Here is a 19,784-nt window from a genome sequence, read left to right as displayed (position 1 = left end):
TGCACTGTGCATTGAGAATGCTCTCCAAGGTAATAGAATACAGTTGGTACATTTCACCTTTTCCTGATTTACAGGATGAAATATCCAAAGTATCTGCCAACACTGAGACCTCAGACACACCGGCGGCGTCACAAGACATCCATCTGAGCGAGATGGACAAGGCTGCTGTTCTCACCCTGATAAGAGAAGAAGTATGGCACCGCTCGTGCAAACAAGTGCAGCAAATACTTAACATGTGAGTGTTTGTTGAAAGACGTCACTGGAATATTTGTCTTCCACCAGATCATCACAAAAGAAATCGAGGTCAACGAGTGGAAGAGGAAGTACGAGGAGAGCCGAGCGGAAGTGATTGAGATGAGGTACCTTTATATCATTTTATTCACGACGAAATCAACAGTCCACTAATATCTGTGTTTTTCTTTGGCTGACAGGAAAATTGTTGCGGAGTATGAAAAAACAGTGGCACAAATGATTGGTAGGTTGTCGCCACCTAGTGGACAAAAAAGTTCATCTTAACGCTAATATTAGTTTGGCTGGTCAAACAGTGAAGTTCTAAACATCATGTCTTTAGAGGCGTCAGTTTTGGGCAGGGGAAAATGGATGCGTCCACCCCTCTTTTTTGCCAATTCTCATTTTGTCCCCACCATCGGTTATACTTGCATATATCGTCAGTTAAGCAGTGCTTAGTCCTGTTCAGGGTTGTGGACAGTGCTGGAGCTTATTCCAGCAGTCATTGGGTGAGAGGCAGGAATACAACCAGTCACCAGTCTATTGCAGACCACACACACCATTCACACACACTCACCTCGTGGGAGGAGTACCCAGAGATAACCCATGCAAACAAAGGGAAACTCCATGCAGAAAAGCCAATGGTCTGACAGCAACAGTTATTTCCAGTAATACAGAAAATTCCGACACCATCCAGATATGTGTGGCCTAAAGCGGGATTAATAACAAAAGAAAAATATTTACAGAAGTGAGCATATTTCACTTAAAACATGTATTAAGCCTGTGACACTTTTATTATTTTGTTACTCGACTAGTCTAAAGTAAAACCCATTATAGTCCCCTCCCACTTCTCAAAACAAAGTCATGCCCTTGCATGTAAACACTACATGTATTTGTATTTATTTTTAGGGCATAGTTAGACTTGTCACGTTTAAAAGCAATATCACTAAAGTCTGATGAGGAGGTGTCTATTGACTGTCAAAGTTAGAGGTAGATTGTTGTAACGTATGTCTTTTGTCATTTGACAGAGGATGAGCAGCAGCAGAAGACCGTCAGTGGCAGCAAGTCTGTCAGACAGCTGACCTTGGAGAGAGACCAGGCGGTGGCTGACCTCAACTCTGTGGAGCGCTCTTTCGCCGATCTCTTCAGGAGGTATGAGAACATGAAGGAGGTGCTAGAAGGATTCAAAAAGGTTGGTGACACTGAGCTTCTAAGCTTCTTGACTGATGTCAGACAACAGCCACAGGAGTCTGTTTTTTTGTGTCCATCCAGAACGAGGAGGTGTTGAAGAAATGCGCTCAGGACTATTTAGTACGGATCAAGCAGGAGGAGCAGAGATACCTCACACTGAAGGCTCATGCAGAGGAGAAACTGGACAAGTGAGTCGATTTCCCTCAGATAAAAATAGAAAAAAAGCAATATTTGAAGTTGATATGCGAAGAGTTCACTCATGACTGTGAAGTGTAAAAGCGACACTTGGTACAGGAGAACATGATGTGAGGCAGAAGGCCTGACCCTGGTGATGGTGGCGAGAGTTCCAAGAGTCCAAGTCTTCCATGTGAAGCCGTGGTTCGAGTCTTGTGTGGTTGTGGCAGAGCAGGCCTGGCCACAGTATGTCTGCATTGTGCATAACTGAATCACTTCAACTTAATGATAATATTAATAATAGATCAGTGTCAGTGTTAGTGTCATCTGCATATATCTGAGTCCGTATAACTATAAAGCACACACCTCTGTGAAGCCTCTCATTTGCTCTCCACACTTCTTTTACCCAGTGGTCATTGTCCTACACTTATTTTAGATGTTAAATATTTTTAGATGTTAAATATTCTGAGAGCAATGCGCTCAAATGGATCTGCAGATGGCAGTAGCGCCGCGAGTCTTTGTAATACACAGATAACAGAGAGAGGAAAAAGGGCTTCTCTCCATAGCCATGTGTTAGTGAATTAACTGCAGTGATTCCAAGGTGTGTTGTGGTGTTGGTCACAACACTGGAAGTGGCTCAATTGATCAAGCACAACATTTATAAATCTGTTCTAACCTTATTTCCTTAGAAATCTATCGATATAAAGTTTATTAGTAATAAAAAAGACAACAGAACTGCAAAAGTCTTGCAGGGAAAAAGGTGAGATTAGCTATTTTGAGCCTGTAACAGAATTCCTCTCAGAAAAAGGGAATAGAGCCCGGACGATGTTCGTGACCCGCTGTGGCACTTCCTCTGTGCATCCCTCTGACGTCCTTCCCTCTGTCCCAGGGCGAACGAGGAGATTGCTCAGGTTCGGTCCAAGGCCAATGCTGAGGGTGTGGCCCTGAATGCCAGTCTGAGGAAGGAACAGATGAAGGTGGACTCTCTGGAACGAGCCGTTCTGCAGAAGGTGAGATGTTTGAAGATGTCAAAGTGACGAGGTGGGAACTCACCATTTTCCATAAAGACTGGTACAGTAATGCAGTGGACTGGAAGGGTATTTTCCCGACTTTTAGTAGATTTTACAGTTGTTTTTTAGGATCATGTGAGTCAACCTAGTTGCTGTTTGCATATTCCACCAGCAGGGGGCGAAATTACTCTCGGAATGAAGGTTTTCCCGTTGGATGAAATCAAAGCTACGCTCTTCATTTTCACTTTAATTTTTGTTTACAGAACCAGGAGATCGAGGAGCTGACCAAGATCTGTGACGAGCTGATCGCCAAACTGGGAACGGATTAGACTAAACACTTGAGCGGAAATATTCCAAACATAGCGCCGTTGTTGCTGCTGCCTCGCTTATGTCCATGATAATCTAGTGTTTCTTTGTGCAATGTAACATATGAAATGTCATATGGGAGGAAACGATGTGTTGGGGATATGCTCAAAAGGCTTGAATGTGGATTGAATAAAGTTATGGTGAATTTGTTTAGTCAATATAAAGGGAAGGAATTATGGATAAATATTGACATATTTGACAGAAAAGTCACTCGGTGCCTTTTTTAGTAAAATAATGACAGTGAAAGTAGTCACATATATTATGTGTTGAGTCAGAAAGCTTCTTTGTATCTGTGTTATGACATTGAATAGCATAAGAGCGACAATGGGTGAAAAAATATGTGCCAAATAAAAATTAAAAAAAAAACATACTGTCATACTATGACAGGGAGTGTTATCAGAGCCCTGTACATTGCTTTGATGTAAATACTGTTTCATGTACCTGACAAGGGATTCATTTCTCTGGTTCCGTTATGTGACCAGACAACTGTCGGATACGTACTGGTTACAATATATACCACAGTTCTACAGTAAGAATGGGCTGCAGTGATTTGCATGGCAGTGACTGCAAGAGAAATACATGTACCAGCAGAGCTCCTTTCTGATAAGCACAATCCACCGCCAAATGTCAGTGTGTTTCTATGGTGTTGCAGTGTTTGTGTGAAGGTTTTTATTGGTGCAAAGCTATTGCAAAACTATAATGTATATTTTATACCATATGAAAAGAGAAATATTTGTTGTAAACAGAAACTCAGATTGTACGTCAAGTGCTATATTTTGTGCATTCCAAATAAATGTTGAACGGTTTGTTTCTGTTGTTTATTTCATGAAATATAGCTACCTGTTGGCAGCACAGTCGGCTCAGATGAGCGCAGCAGCATCCACGTGTTGGACTCTTGGTGCGCTCTGGTCATGATGCCAGCACACACATTCCTTTCTTTTTCTTTTCACAAACATGTCATTTGTGGTCTCTTCTATTCCTGACAACCATGCAGTCTGTTCCTGGTTGTACCACACGCTCTGATTTGGCCTCAGTTGGGATTTATTTATGGTAGTCTCACTGGTTACATGGTGATGAAACGACCTCACCAACTGTTGTTCCAGAGGTGTTGCAGCAGGATTTCAAATTCCACCTCAAAAGAACTGGTCATGGTAACGAGAGAGAGAGAGAGACTTTAAGTTTCTTTCACTGAGACAGTTTTTCAATTTCAGGTGTTCCACATTATTCAACGTGATGTCATCACCAAAACATCTATGGTGAGGGAGATTTATTATTATTATTTTGATCTTTATTTATCTGTCATTTTTTTAGTGCAACATCTACATTATCAACCACTGTAAATTATTCTTCTTTCTCCTTCTATATTTTTATGTTTCAAATAACATAAAAACCTATATAAATATATATAAATGTCAGTTAGTAAAAGTAAGTAAGTAAAAGAAAATACCCACTTCCGTAGGTTGTTTCAATATGTGAAACGCAAAATGACATATGGTGCATAATTTTTGATAATTGATGAAAGATCATAGTAGAATGAGGAGTATTCAACCTTCAATGGATATGATCACAGTCTCAGCCGTTTATAACGAAATTCATGCTGAGCACTGAAGTGAACGGGGCTGCTCGCGGTGGTCAGAGGGGGCGGGGCCAGGATGCTGAGGCTGCAGCGGATTGGCTGCTGCCAGTATGGAGAGGAGTGGGAGCAGCTGGAGCAGAGAAAACCACCAGGACGGCGCTGCATGGACAAAGAGCCGCATCTTCACTTCTCATCGCCTTCAACAGGTTGAAGACATAACTTTTGGCGCATGAACCATTGTTTCCCCTGCTGATCAGCCACCGCCAACGTAAGTAGTAATTGCAGAATAACTGTCTGAGGACTGCGGCTGTGGTCGTGATTTGTCATCTCTCTCTCTCTCTGTCTCTCGTCCTTTTCTAAACCTCTGCGTGAAGTGAAACACGTGGCTCGGTTTTTTAAAAACTTTTTTAAACTTTTCATGTCTTGAATGAGCCATCGCAGCTGTGATATCACCTGGCAGCGTTTATAGATTGTATTCAAAGTAAATATTGATAGAAACAAACCTGTCAAAACTGAGTGATCACTGAGTTACATGTCACTTTTTATCGCCTCTTCAGAGTGACATCATGAGATCTGCTGCTGTTCACTCATCCTCTTTATAGTGGATTTCAAGCCCCTACTATTGAAGTTTATTGCTGCTCTGAGGGTTTGACTGGTGTTAATGATGTGCTTTCTGTATTTTGACATGCTGGCGTGGTGCTAATTTAAGAGCTGGCTTAACATGAATTGCCTTGCAACGACCCCCCTGCCAACATATGTGCCTTCTATGGAAAGATAAACCAGATGTGTCATCTCTGGCAGACACACCAGGATGTTTTTTTAAAGCGTGTCCCCGTGGCTGGGTGTTTGGCCGTTACCATGACATCAAGTTTGTAAGCGAGCCCCCTTCCTATTGCCAGTAATAAGTAAGGAGGAGCGCGCCCCCTCCTCACTCCCGCCCACTCTGACTTTCACTGGCTTCCATCCCATCCTTTACGTCCAGGAACATTCCTCCCTCGGGTGATTTTGGTTCAGCTACTGACACTTTCATGGCTGTGGCTTGAAATATTGAGGTGGAGTCAACTTTCCCTGTCATGCCTGGGGGCAGAGATCAGCCAGATCAGAGGTCTTCAGCTGTCACCTGAGGGGCTCATCACGGTCTCACTAGCTTCACCATCAAACTAGCTTATCTCTGGATGCTTTACTTTCCCTACATGTCTTCCTGCCAAACCTTTGGTGTGGAGAGAGTTTCTGAGGGACGTCACTCTGCCAAGATTCAATGCTGAAACCACTCTCCCGCTCATATTATGGATGAACTTCCATACCACAAATGAGCAGCTGCCTCTGCTTGTCCTCAGATATTTTGGCTCATTTGAAACTCAACAGAGGAGAGCCTCAGAAGATGTTTTATTTTCCATTCTTTCTGCTGGTGCCGGCCATATGTTTGACATTTTACAGTTCTATCTGTTAGCCTCTCCAAATCTCTTGTGTAGCTCCTCCTCCTAAAGTGCCTCCCCAAAGTAGGTTACTCATATTTGGAGCCAACATATTCTTGTTTGTATTAGAGAAAACAGAGAGCTGCTGTCCCAAGTCAAGAAGGATCATCCAGCAGTCACTGCAGCTGAACTTGTTTCATGCAGCAAACGGATCTCATTTGACTCGCATACATGCAGGGAAGATGTGAACATATTGCATCACTGATGGCTTTTTAAAAATCACCATCAGCTTAGGCTCTCGACTCTGTTCAGAATGAGTTAAAACACTAAATATTCAGATCAGTAAAGGAAATCAGCTTTCACGTAAGTACTGCTGCTAAATATCAGAGTGCATGGTGCTTGGGAATCTTCCTTCCGGATAGAAGTGTCTATAACAAATGGGTGTTGTACCCCACTAAAACGTCAATGCAGATAAAAGCAAAAGGGGCAGACGTGCTCAAAGGAGGAAGGAAGTGATTCAGCTAGTTATTTGAGGTCCATGGGGAAAATTGTTGGAACGCTTGTTAAACCAAACTAAACACTCTTAAGTTTGCCGATGTTCACCCATGTTTTGCTGTTTACAAACTCTCGAACAGACAGAGTCCCAGCACATTCCCTTACACCACTATTGGTGGACGTGATGAGGTTGCCATCCAAAAATGCTTACAGGAACGCAAGCATTTTTAAATTTTACTCACCTGTAGGAAGGCCGGAGTTGCTGAAGCTGTGATAGGTGTGGACGTCATGTTGCATCAAACATGGTGAAACAAAAAGGTTAGATCCCACGGACCCTTCAACTCAGATTGCAGCAGCACAATGCAAAGCATTTAAAAATAGTGTCGAGATTGGTCTTGGTCTCGAGGCCGGTCTCAAGACTGCTATTATAGGGTCTTGGTCTTGAATGCATTTTTACTCTGCCTCAGACTGGGCAGACTTGGGATTTCTATTCCAGACCAGATGAGACCGACAGAGAAGATCGTCCCAATTGCTAAGCATAATTGTTAAAGGAAGGATTCCGGCTTTTTGTTTTGTTTGTTGTGTTTTTTTTCTTAGATATTTGTCCACAAAAGGGCCACAGTGGGTGTCGTTTTTTGTAACAGCTAGTCAGGAGGATACCCAAACACCAATAAAGTGTCTGAAGACTGTTGTCTAATCAGACGGGTGCTGCTTGTTCATCAATCTGTGCCTGCACCCACGGCAGCTCAGTTGTGGATCAGTTTGAGTTTGACCTTTCCAAGGACACCCTGAACTTCACATCCCAAATGGAAGAGTTACAATATTAAGTAAACAAAGACCACATTTGGTGCAGGCTCTAGCATTTGAAACATTTGCTCCACTGTATCCTCACACCCGACTCAAAGAAAAATCATTTGTTTTCTCGTCCGCATCCAGGTCATCATGCTGCGTCCGCTGACCATCCACTGCGTTCTGTCCGCCCTGCTCTGCATGTTGGCGCAGTGCAGTGGCCAGTCAGTACCAAGTCCACCAGTCATCCAGCTGCGTCTGGCCGGAGAGAAGCGGAAACACTACGAGGGCAGAGTGGAGGTTTTCTACAACGGCGCCTGGGGCACTGTGTGCGACGATGACTTTTCTATCTCCGCTGCTCATGTTGCCTGCAGAGAGCTAGGCTTCGTGGACGCTCAGTCCTGGTTCCCGTCTGCCAAGTACGGCAAGGGAGAAGGTAAGACAAACAAAAGCGATCTCACTTACACAAGTGTCATTTCATGAGTGTAATTTCACGTTTTAAAAAAAATCTTAACGTGAGAACTGGCAAAAGTTGCTGACTTGGTGCAAAAACATTTCCATGTGTTGTGGACTCCTTTATGCTCTGTCTATAGAAAGACTACTGCAGTACGTCATTTGGCATTAGCTCGACTTGGAAAGTCAGTCTAAGTATCTTCGGATGTCTGACTTGTGGGGTCACAAGGTCTCATATCAATCACCCACAAACTGTCCAATAAAACAGATGTTTGCAGTCTGCTAATGGGCTTTCATGTGTTCAACAGTGGCCCCTGAATGAGGTATAGCTTTCGTCTGACTCACCGCGCTACAGTGTTTTTCTCATCAGGGGGCAACTCACTGGTGTGAGTTCACGGGTGTGTCGAAGTGGGAATGTGCCAGACGCCATCTCCTCTTCGGGCCTTTATGAATCCCTGCATGTGTTTAAAAGGACCGCAGCCTGAACATGACTGGTGCTGGCTTGTAGCTGTTGTGCCTTGTTTGAGGTTTGTTCTTCACCCACATGTGTGACCACATCCAGTCATGCCACTTCAGAGGAGGATGATTCCAGTCATTAACTCCCACAGTCTCACGGCACTGGAGTGTTTTCCGTCCTCTTTGCGCGAAGCATTGTTATGTCACTTTTTTGTGTAACAAGGGGCTGTCGTAACTTAGCAAGCAAGGTTCATCCATGACCTGCAACCATAACCTGCAATGAGGGGGACGAGCCTTGGAAGTATGCGGCCGAATAGACAAACATTTTTTAAAGAAGGTATTTTCAGTTTCAGATATAGTGCTGATCATGTCTGTTTTTGTTGAGGTACGCAGACCTTTTTGTGAATCATGACATCGTCTTCAACAGTTGAATTTCACCAATGTGGCACTAATATGAACAGTTTTGGGTTTGAGTGAGCAAGTGAACATTGAATTCAAAACCATGCATAGCATCTGTTGAGCAAAATAAGATACTAATAACTAGAATAGTTTAATAGTCTTTGCAGGGTTTTTTTGTTACATGGTAGTTTGTTTACTAATGAATGGAGAAAGTAATGCGATGGAAGAGTCTCATCTGAATCCGAATGGGATAGTACTGTATCTTTTCTTGTCATGTAAACGGAAGATTCGATCTCCAGAGGAGGAGGTGCTCCTGTAACCATGGCTTACCATGGCTCATTGGTCCTCAGAACAGCTTCGTAGAAGAGCCGGAGGATGTGTGCTGGAAGAGGTAATAGTTTAGGATAGTTTAGACCTCTTTGCGCTGACTGCTGCCCCCACGACCCAACCTTAAATAAGCGGTGGAAAATGGGTGGACTTTACCTGCCATCTTTCCCTAAAGACTGAATTGTTTTGTGTAAATGTGACGGAAAGTCAGAGCAAAAGTCTTCGCAGCGACTGCCAACACAGAAAAAGGCATTTGTTACATAACTAATTTGGATAAGCCTTCATTTGTGCACATGTTTGTGATTTTCTTCATTTGTACATCACATGCGTGTAGATCTAGTAAAACATTTTGGAACTTCTATCAACTGACTTCCTCCAACCAACGCTGTGACTCTGCATTTGATACATTGTTTCCAATTGGAGTCCGCCTGAATAACTGCTTGACTCAGACGCCAACCTGGTTATGAATGGCTCCCTGCACATCACTCTTCCTGCTTGCTTGTAAAATGTGTTCCCCTAAGTCCAGCTCACAACACTTCAGCACTGCAATTGAGATTTATCACAACTGGCAAAGTTGGATTTTTGTTTACAGAGTGTTTCTCTGAGTCAGGACTTTCTCTTGGGTAAACATTTCCATAACTAAGGACTGGAGTCTCATTAGTAAGATGGCTCATGTGTAGTTATCGGTGTGATCATGTCGCCCCTCTGAGACACATGCTGACCCTGATCAGCTGTCTGTCAGGGGCCAGTGCAGCCTGTTCTGTGGCTTTCCTCTGCTTGTCCAGATCACCCATCTGGTCAGCAGATGATTGGCTCTCACCATGACAACAGCACTCTAAAATGTTACCATATTTCGTATCAGCGTGTGAGAAAGAGTCCTCTCACCCCTGTGGAAACATTGGGACGCCAATTCTGCACTCCTTTTTTTTCTTAGTGTGGAAGAGGGGCTTGCGTTAAGGCAAGCTCCTCTGGAGGCCACAGCGAGCCCACTACACCGGTGGTACTGTCGTAGCTCTGCCTACCAGCCTGCTTACAGGGACTAAGGGATGCTAGTATTATCCACCACTTAGTACTGATGCTACACTTTGCTTGCTCTCCAAATCTGTTTTATTTATTTATTTGAAGTGGGTTCGAAAAATCCTGGTGGAAACCCTGCATTTTAAGTTTGTATTTTCTTTAAACCTGTTGATGCTCAACTGCAAAAGTATAGCTGTAAAGTTGATTTCTTTTAACATCATTTATATTTTGTTGGTGTTTGTAATAAATATAAAACAAGAACAAGTGCATCATTTATGAATGCATATTGAGTCAAGCATCAAAATAGTAACAACAAAGTTGCATTGAGGATTCGGCCATTCGGTTTATTCAAGATGCTTATAATTGCAGATTTTTTGTCAATATTTTAGCCGTGGAACATAAGTGAACTGGAATTAAAAATAAGCTTTGCTGGAATGAAAAGAATGTCAAAAATGTTTTGACTGAAACTTGATTAAAACACATTGCATTTCCATTTGAATAAAACTAGACTCGTAAAAAAGACATGTGAATGACTAAATGTGACAAAAACTCTGAATTAACTTAGACTAAGACTAAGACTACAATGAAAAATCGGTAACAAAATTAACACTACAACAGGGCAATACAGACACAGGGTAATACAAGCCTTTATTCATGTTTCAAAATCAACGTGTATATTATTGAATATGAATTTGACAGCATGATTTGATGACTTCATTCATCCAATCGAGTTCGAGACCCCTGCCATCGATGGTCTGAACTACTTTCTTGCTATCAGCCTAAACATCACTGTGGTTGTCCTTTATTGGATAAATGAATGACATTAATTTCACCTTAATTCAATTTTGCTACATTAAATTGAAGAAGGATTCGTTTCACCCCCTTAAATGATCACATTTTTGACCATAAATCAAGTTAATATAAATTGTATTGAAAGATCAATGTTTATATTCTTCTGTTTTGTCTAAGGTCAAATCTGGCTGGACAACGTGCACTGTAGCGGCAGCGAGAAGAGTCTGGCTCACTGTCAGTCCAACGGTTTTGGGGTGTCTGACTGCAAGCACTCGGAGGACGTCAGCATCGTGTGCAACCAGAAGAGAATCCCAGGATTCCAGTTCATCCGAAACCAAGTCACCAGCCTGGATGTGAGTTTAAGGCTACATGTTTTCTATATTTAACACACGGACCAAAGTTTTTAAGGAATTCATTGCGTGATGTATTGCATGTGCTTTAAGAGTCACATGTGAAACAGACTGTGAAGCGAGGGAGTGAGCTCACTCAGCCTTTTCACCGCATCCATCATGGTGAATTCCTTAAATCTTTCCAAAGATGAAAGCTGGTTCTAAAAGCTCAGTGTTTTGTCTGGTGCAGCTTATTTTCAAGGAAACAGAGAGTGCCGTCATGCAAGATGATCTGACTCCAGTCATCGTTTTGTTTTCTCCTGAACAGTGAAGTCTGTTAGTCATTTTGGTCTTTCACTGAAAGATTTACATTTACAAGTCATTGCTCCTATTGTAAGGTTTTTGCAGGTCCAACATCCATACACTGTTTATTGCTAATGGCTCTGGAGACAGTCCCTGGCTCTACTTCAGACTGTTATTTTAGAATACTGAGCTCATTGGTTAGGACTGTTCCTCCTTATCTACCTGGAAAACAGTGTGACATCATCATAAAATTACCCGTCTGGAGATTTTTTTTTGTTCCCTCTCAACACGAGACCGAATAACTTCTGCTCCCACACACACCTCACCACCCGTTTGGACACTCAAGGTATGAGTCAGACTCTCTGTGAGGGGGAAGACCGTCCCATCTGCTGGCAGAACGTAAATCCCAACGGAAAGTTGCCGTGGGTGTGCGGACGTGACAGGACAGACGTCTTAAAACTCACTTGCACAGAAGGTTTCCCCATTAGAACCCTGCTGATAGATGACACTTTTTGGCTGGAGTTTCTGGATGCTCTAAAACTTTATAGTGTTGATCCTACCAGGGTGTTGTTTGTTCAGATGTTCCGTGTTGATGTCCCGAAATGACTTTTTTATTACACTCAGTTTAGCAAACTAGCCTGTCCGAGGCCCAGTACATGTCTCTCATATCCAAAAAAAGCACAGCTCACTCATGAACTACTGATGCTGCTGTATTCTGAGCCTATATTGATGTGTTTGTCAGCAACGCCCTCTGCTCCTCTATTGGTCGCTTGTGTTTAGTGTTTTCCTGCGGTTCGCTCCTCCACCCTGTAAATATTTCCTCAGTCTGGCTGAGGACTTTCAAGTGGAGGGAAGGAGGAATGGGAAAGGTGTTGCTGCACCTCTTTAACCAGGAATGAGCTGCTGTCAACAACAGGCAGCAGTGTTCCCTGCCTGCGTACAGTCACAGCATGAATCGGTATGCTGTACGTGACGTGGAAAAATCCACACTCCACAGTGAGGAAGCTGAGAGGACAACTTAAAAGACCCTTTGCTTTTGACTATCACAGTTATGGCTGTCAATAGATTCAAAAATTTTGATCTCAATTAATGGCACAAAAGCTGAGTTAACTGGTGGTTAATGGCAAATGAAGCAGAGGTTTTGTATCTGTTCTAAATGTAACTTAAAGGAAGATCTTATCAACAGTGTCTGTTCTGTTGGGTTGTTGGAGGAAACAAATGTTTGACTGAGGAAAGCATTATTGGCCACTCTTCTGTTGGTAACAACTTCCTTTAAGTTTCACTGTGAACAGATACAAAACCTCTGATTCAAAAGCCATTAATCGTGAGTTAACTCATCTTTAGTGCGATTAATTGAGATTAAACATCTATTGACAGCCCTACATTTTGGAATAATTTTCTCCAAAAACATGCTATTTGGTAGTGTTTCAATCACAAGTTTTGTTGATTCTGAGTTTGTTTTCATTTAGCTTTATAAGATGTAACCTCTCAGAAAGAAGAGCCTCACTCCGAGTGTATCGTGTTTGTTATAGTGCACAACATGCGTCCTTTCTATGTGGAGTTTCTGTCTTCTCCAGGTGGCTGTTTCCAGTGGCCGTACAGGTTGTAGCAAGGATAGACTCCACCCTGTTGCGACCCCATGACACCAGGATATGGAGATGAAAAGTCATGAATGTATTGCGGCAGAGATGACAGGTTCACTAATACAAATATTGTGAAATAATATAATGGAAAAATTTGGAAATGGTGGCCAAATACATTAATTAAGTTTATTTTATACACTCAACTAGCGAGACATTCTGCATAGGAATTTTCCATGACATCTGTGCTGGCTTTGAGAAGTTAAAAAAAGCAAATAAATTGAACATACTGACACAACTCAACCATCACCACAGTTAATATATCAGTTTATTTTTTTAGAGCTCATTAAACTGGCTTTCGGGCTGCTGTTTATGCTGCAGCATCAGGCCAAGTTTGGCATGAGGCACCTCACTGGTTGGACTGAACCTTTCTGTCTGGAGTTGTCTGGAGGCTGTTGCTTGCTTGGGTTTTTCTGGGCAGTCCAAAAATGCTGAGGTGAATTCTTGACTCTCAATTGAGAGGCAGGCGACCTCCTCCGGGTGTCCTTCACCTCTTGCCCTGGAGGCTGGGACAGGCTCCTCGTGACCCCAGTAGTGAATACTCTAAACAAATAGTTTCAATTTTTAATTGCCAGTCGAAGTGTACATGGTTCCATCTCCACTTCAGTTTGTTCAGATGAGTCATGCATTGTTTAACCTTCCCTTTTGTCTAGTGAAAATGTGAGTACAACTGGAATAGATTGTTACATCTTGAGGATTTTTCAGAGGCTGGTGGTGTTTCGCCGGTTAAAGGAAATGTGATGTTGCATCTTTTCTGGAAGTCTAAACAGCTCTTTCCAGAAGGAATCACCTGTTTGGTTATCATTGAGTGGACTTTTTCCTTCTGCATTCCATGTCTTCTTGAGGTTTTGCTGCAGTTCACTTGTCGTTGTCCAGTGACCTCAGGGTAAGAATGTGTTGTGATGTCTAAAGTGCCTCAACAGTTTCTCCTGTCAGTGATGTAGCCCCTGCCCCTTCAGTGACCCAAAATAAACCTATTTATCGTATCATATTTTGTCGGCAACTGACTCGTGTCGCCAGGAATCAGACGGACAGATGAGCAAAGACGATGACGTGACAAATGATTCAAAATGGCGAAGATGGTATCCACTAAAGATCATGGAAGTTTTTTGGCTGGCTCAAAGAAGAGCAGGAGTTCAGAGGAGACAGTTCTTCATTATCAGTGAAACAGTAGCGTCTGAAGTTATTTTTGCCAATGACAAACACATAAGTCATGTGACCAGACTTGAAGCAAAGAGAATGGAATGGAACATTTTCTCACTCTTTGCTCTGTTTTGGCATGTTGTGACTTCGGCTTCACTTGTCAGCTGTGGTCAATATGCCCCACATGTCTGCCGCATCCATCACTTCTCCGCCTCCTCTGCACAGTGAAAAGCACATTTTCTTTCACTTTCACTGGTGTCCAGATGTTTTTGTGATGTGTGAACATATCTATTGAAAATGTGCCAGTATAAACAGAATACACTGCAATGTAAAACCAATGAATATTTTTTTTTTATCTGGCAGAGGTGTCATGTTTCTCCTTACCATCAGTTTCAAGCCATTTTCAAAGGCTACAGCTTCAGTTCACGGCCATAGATGCTTCATGAATTTTTGTGGTTGTCCTGCATGTTAACTCAGTCGCTACACTGATGTATGCTAGGTTTGGAACGTGCCCCATCAAAAACATATTTCTGTTTAAGCCATTTCATATAATATTTGTCTCATACGAGTCTCTCACTACTCATCTAATCCTGCATATGAGGGGTCACCAACATGGTACCACCCACTGAGACCAAGGGAGTAGCCCATAGGCCCTTAAAAAAGTCATGTAATAACCATCTTATTACGTTTGCGATTCCTTTTTTTGTTTCACCATTGGTAGTCACAGTGAAAACTCAGCAATGATACAAGTATTTGAGAGGAATATCATTTATCATCCATTCTAAATTGTGGTTTCAGAAGTGTGTACTGACCTGATGGTCGCTCTGAAGTAGCTTGCAGTTGCTAAAATGTTAAGAGACCCCTGCTGTTTATCAACACATGAACTGACTAACGTGAAGTGTATAAATCATACTCCTTCACCGCCTCACAACAGAGAAGCACTGACTTTTTTGGAGGTTTCCAGGTTGACCTTGTGTAATCACCTCTTGCTAAAGAACAGCCTCATGGAGTAGCAGTGACCTGGAAGTGTCGGATGCAAATGTTTGTTATTCATTATTACAGCAGTATCTTTTGTTTTTTGTTTGGACCTTTTGTCTAATCCCTTTAGTGAAGTTTGTAATGCCCCAGATGTTGAAATCTCCAGGTAGCAGTGAAATCAGCAGTCACAATCCCTTTAAAGGGTTCAGTTTCCTCCAAAGGGCAAAGGTTGCCGCCCTCTATTAGGCGCAACAGTGTCAGTTTACAAAGAATTCCAGCCCCTCACATTCTCAGTCTCTCTACAAAAGAAAACTGGAGGCAGCGTTGGGCTCTGAGAGAGGAGGCTTGTCGGGAGGAGAGTAATCAAAGGGGGAATAGGTTGAGCAATATCAGTGTGTGGAAGGATCAGCCAGGTGCTGAACATCTGCAGGTGCTGTCAGTTTCATCCAGAGAGTAGTAAATACCTGGCTGCTGGTCCATGATGGCAACGGCAGTGGAGTTCACAGTTTTATTGTTCATATTTCTGCGTATTACAGACGGCAGAAAACTGCAAACGTCGCACAACAATGTAGAAAATATCTAGAAGAATACAAGAAGATAGGTGCAAACAAAATCAACTTTTATACGAGATGCACTTGATTTGCTCATGAAGAAAACGGGGACGTGTCTGCTTTAATAGGAACCAGACTTGGGGAGAAACTAGACAAAGAGCTGGAGCCTTTTGACTGATGGTCGGCTATCAGTCATTTCTATCTGTGACTTACACGCGCTCATTCTAGTGACAGGTGAGTTCTTCTATCTCAGAGCGAGGAGAATGAAAAGGCGGATGACTGTATCCAAGTTGTATGTACACAGTTTTGATCCTGCTTATGAATGGAAGCAGCTTACACATATGGAAGAATGCAATCCCCGCTGCTCATGTTTCTGTAACGGGGGCCAACACTACAGCAGTGTTATTACGAGTTGTTGCATTGTATGATGCCATTGTAAACGAACACTGGCTGAAAGTTAGCCATAGATCACTGAGGGATCTGTCACAATGTATGAGGAAGGTATTTCACAGCCCCTTCAGAGCCCCTGAGCCTGAGACAGCTGTTGGTGACACAGGGCACAAAATGTGCTCGACAATTCATGCGATGGAATGAAGCCTATACTTTCACTGCTTAAATATTAAGTTAAATAATTCAATTCTGCCGACGTTTTATTTAATTGTCCACCAGTCTGCTCAGTATTCAATCGTCTGTGCCCAGCCCTGACCCATGAGACCTCAGAACGGTGATGTAATCCCAGCCCCTGCGTCTCATCATGTGAGCCTCCAGATTAGTCTACCAAGATGTCTGAGTAACTTCCTCTTGGAATCCCGACTAAAATGCCCATATTCATGCACGTGAAGCAGTTCCAGATGATTCGCACGCACAAACAAGCTGAGGTGGAACAGATGTAGAAGTCGTTGAAACAGGGCCCTTCAGTTCTCTAGCTAGTCATCCAAACTGCTGCCGGTTTAGCCAGTATAGCAATGCGGGGTGGCAAGGGGCGAGTGTGCGCAGGCTGTGGAGATGTCTGGCGTGGGCACGTGTGGACGAACGTGAGCAGGAGGGCTGAATAAAGCGGAAGAAATGCACGGTAGTTGGAAGCATTAGTCAGATGGGACCACAGTCGCACGTTCACACGTCTGCAAACAGAGAGAGGCGGGGTGGTGGGGGGGTAATGGTCAAGAAGTTTTTTAACATCTGTCCACTCTCAGAGCGTCATTTGATAAGATGTGTATTTCTGGTGCGCGTGAGTCATGGTCAGGATGTGAAAAACCCTTGCCTGTTTATTTTCCAGGCCGTGTATTCACATTTCCCATGCTGTATTTACTAACTCTAAATGATAGGTTATAACCAGCTGTACACAACAGCATGTGCTCCCCACACGGCGGGTTCCCTGTGACACCGTCTGAATGTGTCCACCTGGACTCTGGCCAAACAGGACTATGCTGAGTTTATGTCTGCTGGTCTGGGTTAGGGGGGAACGCCTGGCTTTGGTATCAGTCCGTTTCTCTTCAATCTCACAGTACAGTTTCCTCTGACCGAGCCAAGAGTAACAGTTGCAGCTGCCGACACCGGCGCCCACCGAAGACTGACCCCTTTTATTACACTCTTGAATTTTCCTGCGGTGGGATGTATGTAGCATAGTTTTCTGAGGACAAACTCTAGATTTTTGAAAGTTAATTCATCAAATATTGACACTGATCGAAGCGCTGAAAGAAGAAAAATGTGATGACCAATTGGCTGTGTCATATTTCAAGTGATGTTCCTGATGACTTCTGCTAACCTTTTCTGCAGACGGAAAACGCCCTGTCATAGCAAAGGCAGCAGAAATCTCCCTGTGAAAGACCCACAGTGGCCGCAGCACCAGTGGGAGTTAATGTTGAATCAGCCTGACTTCATTACAAATCCTCCTGTGCTGCCGCAGCCCTCTGGGGCTGTGGACATTCCCTGAGGCTGACGCCATCTCAGGAAACCACCCCTGCGGCCAAACGTGCAGCGTTTTGGTAGCCCTGCCTGGAAGTGCAATATTTTCAGAGATGGATGTGTTGGCTGAATGTACTCAGGCTAGAATTAGCTTGACAGTTCCAACGTGTTTAGTCTTTAAGGATCATTGTTGCACAACAAAAGCAACCAGGAGGGAGGGACAGTTCCAGAGCGGTTTCCCCACAGAAGCGCTGGAGGTTAGAGGTCACCATTCCTCCATGATTTAAGTGTCTGTAGAAAAAGTTTAACTGGTTTTACAGCCCCTGATAGCTGAGACCACCCGTAGTCTTCAGCCCTGTCTCCAGTGTCTTCCCTTTTTAGCGTTACCTTTCATAATCACACTTTTTAAGATCGAATATGATGCTGCAGCTGAATATTTCCATCTCATTGTGCTTCACTGGCATGTGTTTCCTCCATTCTGAGGGCAATATTCTTCAGCCATGATTGTGAAGGGGGTGAAATCCTTTGCAGTGAAATGTGTAAAAAAGTTGATGTGTCATGAGGTCTGTTGAGGTTTAGGTGCCAGAAGCAAGAGCCAGAGAAATGACTGGAGTGTATTCAGTTTAATCCAAACAAAAACCTGAAAGGGCAACAGAAGAGGAGGTGAGGACAGAACTGGACAAGATGAGAGCAGAACTAAATGTAGAAAAGACAAGATCACTTGACAAGATATTTTTGAACACCAAATGCAAGATATAATTGGAAAAACATATTGGTCTCGAAAATGTTTAGGCTCCATGTGGCTAGCTTTTTTTTCTACACATTGGTTTTACAGGTGAAAGGAAAAAAGTGAAAATTGGGAGCAAATATAGTAATTATTATTATGATTATAAAATGCAATAATTATGATGCACAGTCGATGAAAGAACTGTCTTCAAGCTGGGACCGTGGTGGATGACAGGTGAAGGCAACAAATGACGGCATGTACCAAAACAGATTGAGAAAAATGTGAAAAATTCTGCAGGCCAGTTTGGACCTCTCCATAACCAACAAGTTTGAACAAAGATGTGAGCTCCTGATTTCCTCGTGTTATGTTGGGTCCAACCTGCTCCAGCTGCCATTCCTTCTGCCTGTGTAGGTGCAGTTGGGTTTTTGTTTTTTTTTAATCCAGCAGGATGTGCTTGTTGTTACCTTTCTCATGTTAGTTGAGTTAGCATTTTATTGGCTGACTCAGCGAGAGTTAGCATGTACCAACACATGCTAGCTAAAAGATCTGATTAATTTAACTTTATATTAAGGTTACCAGTCACCTGGTCAGTGAACGCCGACTTCTATTTTGGGTGATGAATAGAAATTCCTTTCCACATCATTCCCAGACTCATGTGCCGTCATGTGTTTACCAAGCGCTTACTTGAGATTTGTCCAGCAAATAAACGTGAAGCAAACTCTCCCTGTTTAGACGTGCAAAAATCCTCAGCAAGGATCAGTGCAGTGGCACAGCTGTGATACATTATCGTCTGTTTGTGTTGTTCCGCAGGCGCTGACGGTGCAAGTGGAGGACGTGAGAATCAGAGCTACCTACTCGCACCGAAAACGCATCCCCATCACCGAAGGCTTTCTGGAGGTGAAAGACGGAGGCAAGTGGAGACAGATCTGTAACCAAGAGTGGACGGAGATGAACAGCAGGGTCATCTGTGGCATGTACGGCTTCCCCGGGGAGAAGCGCTTCAACCACCGACCTTACAAGTGAGTGATGGATCGGCTTCAGCACAGCAAAGAAAGCAAGTCATCAAGGAAATGGCAGTGTATTTACTCTTGGTGGGAACATGCACCACCTACTACGTCAGTGTGTTATACACAATGTTTAAATTGTGCTCTCGCTTTTGGTTGATTTTGCTGCATACCAAGCTGATGTTACCATACGTTACATAAGAAGGTTTGTGTATCCTCTCAACACTCTATTCAGGTTGAGAAGGAACAGACGTGGAGTCTTGACAGCAGGCCAAACACTGGTAGGGGAGGTTATTTAGAGCCTCCGCTGTCTTCTGAAACGGTGGCTCTTCTGGACATCAGTTCCCTCTGACTGTAAGCGCAAGCATGCTGCCATTGTTGACAGCGGTGTCAACAACTCAACAGCTGCTGGGGTTCACTTGGGTGATTTAGTTGAGAGTGTTTGTCAGGAAGTGGTGAATTAAGCTGATAGTCACTTTGCACGGAAAGATGGTCGCACGTGTTGGCTGCTGATGC

General features: G+C 43.2%; 2 protein-coding genes across 5 annotated transcripts in view; both read left to right on the top strand.

Annotated features, from left to right (window-relative positions):
* LOC128760068 (transforming acidic coiled-coil-containing protein 1-like) overlaps positions 1 to 3,768 on the top strand; it is a 30,040-nt gene extending 26,272 nt beyond the window's left edge. For all 4 annotated transcript variants that reach the window (XM_053867039.1, XM_053867038.1, XM_053867036.1 and 1 more), the window contains 7 exons: positions 75 to 191; positions 283 to 359; positions 432 to 475; positions 1,257 to 1,420; positions 1,501 to 1,607; positions 2,483 to 2,603; positions 2,867 to 3,768. In XM_053867039.1, coding sequence (XP_053723014.1) covers positions 75 to 191; positions 283 to 359; positions 432 to 475; positions 1,257 to 1,420; positions 1,501 to 1,607; positions 2,483 to 2,603; positions 2,867 to 2,932 — 696 coding nt within the window. In that variant the 3' untranslated portion in view covers positions 2,933 to 3,768. The remainder of the gene's footprint in view (positions 1 to 74; positions 192 to 282; positions 360 to 431; positions 476 to 1,256; positions 1,421 to 1,500; positions 1,608 to 2,482; positions 2,604 to 2,866) is intronic.
* A 928-nt stretch (positions 3,769 to 4,696) lies between these two features.
* loxl2a (lysyl oxidase-like 2a) overlaps positions 4,697 to 19,784 on the top strand; it is a 26,892-nt gene continuing 11,804 nt past the window's right edge. Inside the window, exons 1-4 of the mRNA XM_053867041.1 lie at positions 4,697 to 4,813; positions 7,392 to 7,680; positions 10,866 to 11,041; positions 19,075 to 19,283. Of these exons, the coding sequence (XP_053723016.1) occupies positions 7,398 to 7,680; positions 10,866 to 11,041; positions 19,075 to 19,283 (668 nt within the window). The 5' untranslated portion in view covers positions 4,697 to 4,813; positions 7,392 to 7,397. The remainder of the gene's footprint in view (positions 4,814 to 7,391; positions 7,681 to 10,865; positions 11,042 to 19,074; positions 19,284 to 19,784) is intronic.

Source organism: Synchiropus splendidus, chromosome 6 (assembly GCF_027744825.2).
Source record: "Synchiropus splendidus isolate RoL2022-P1 chromosome 6, RoL_Sspl_1.0, whole genome shotgun sequence".
Lineage (NCBI taxonomy): Eukaryota > Metazoa > Chordata > Actinopteri > Syngnathiformes > Callionymidae > Synchiropus > Synchiropus splendidus.
Note: the sequence above shows the minus strand (reverse complement) of the source record. Positions and strands in the feature narration are given on the sequence as shown.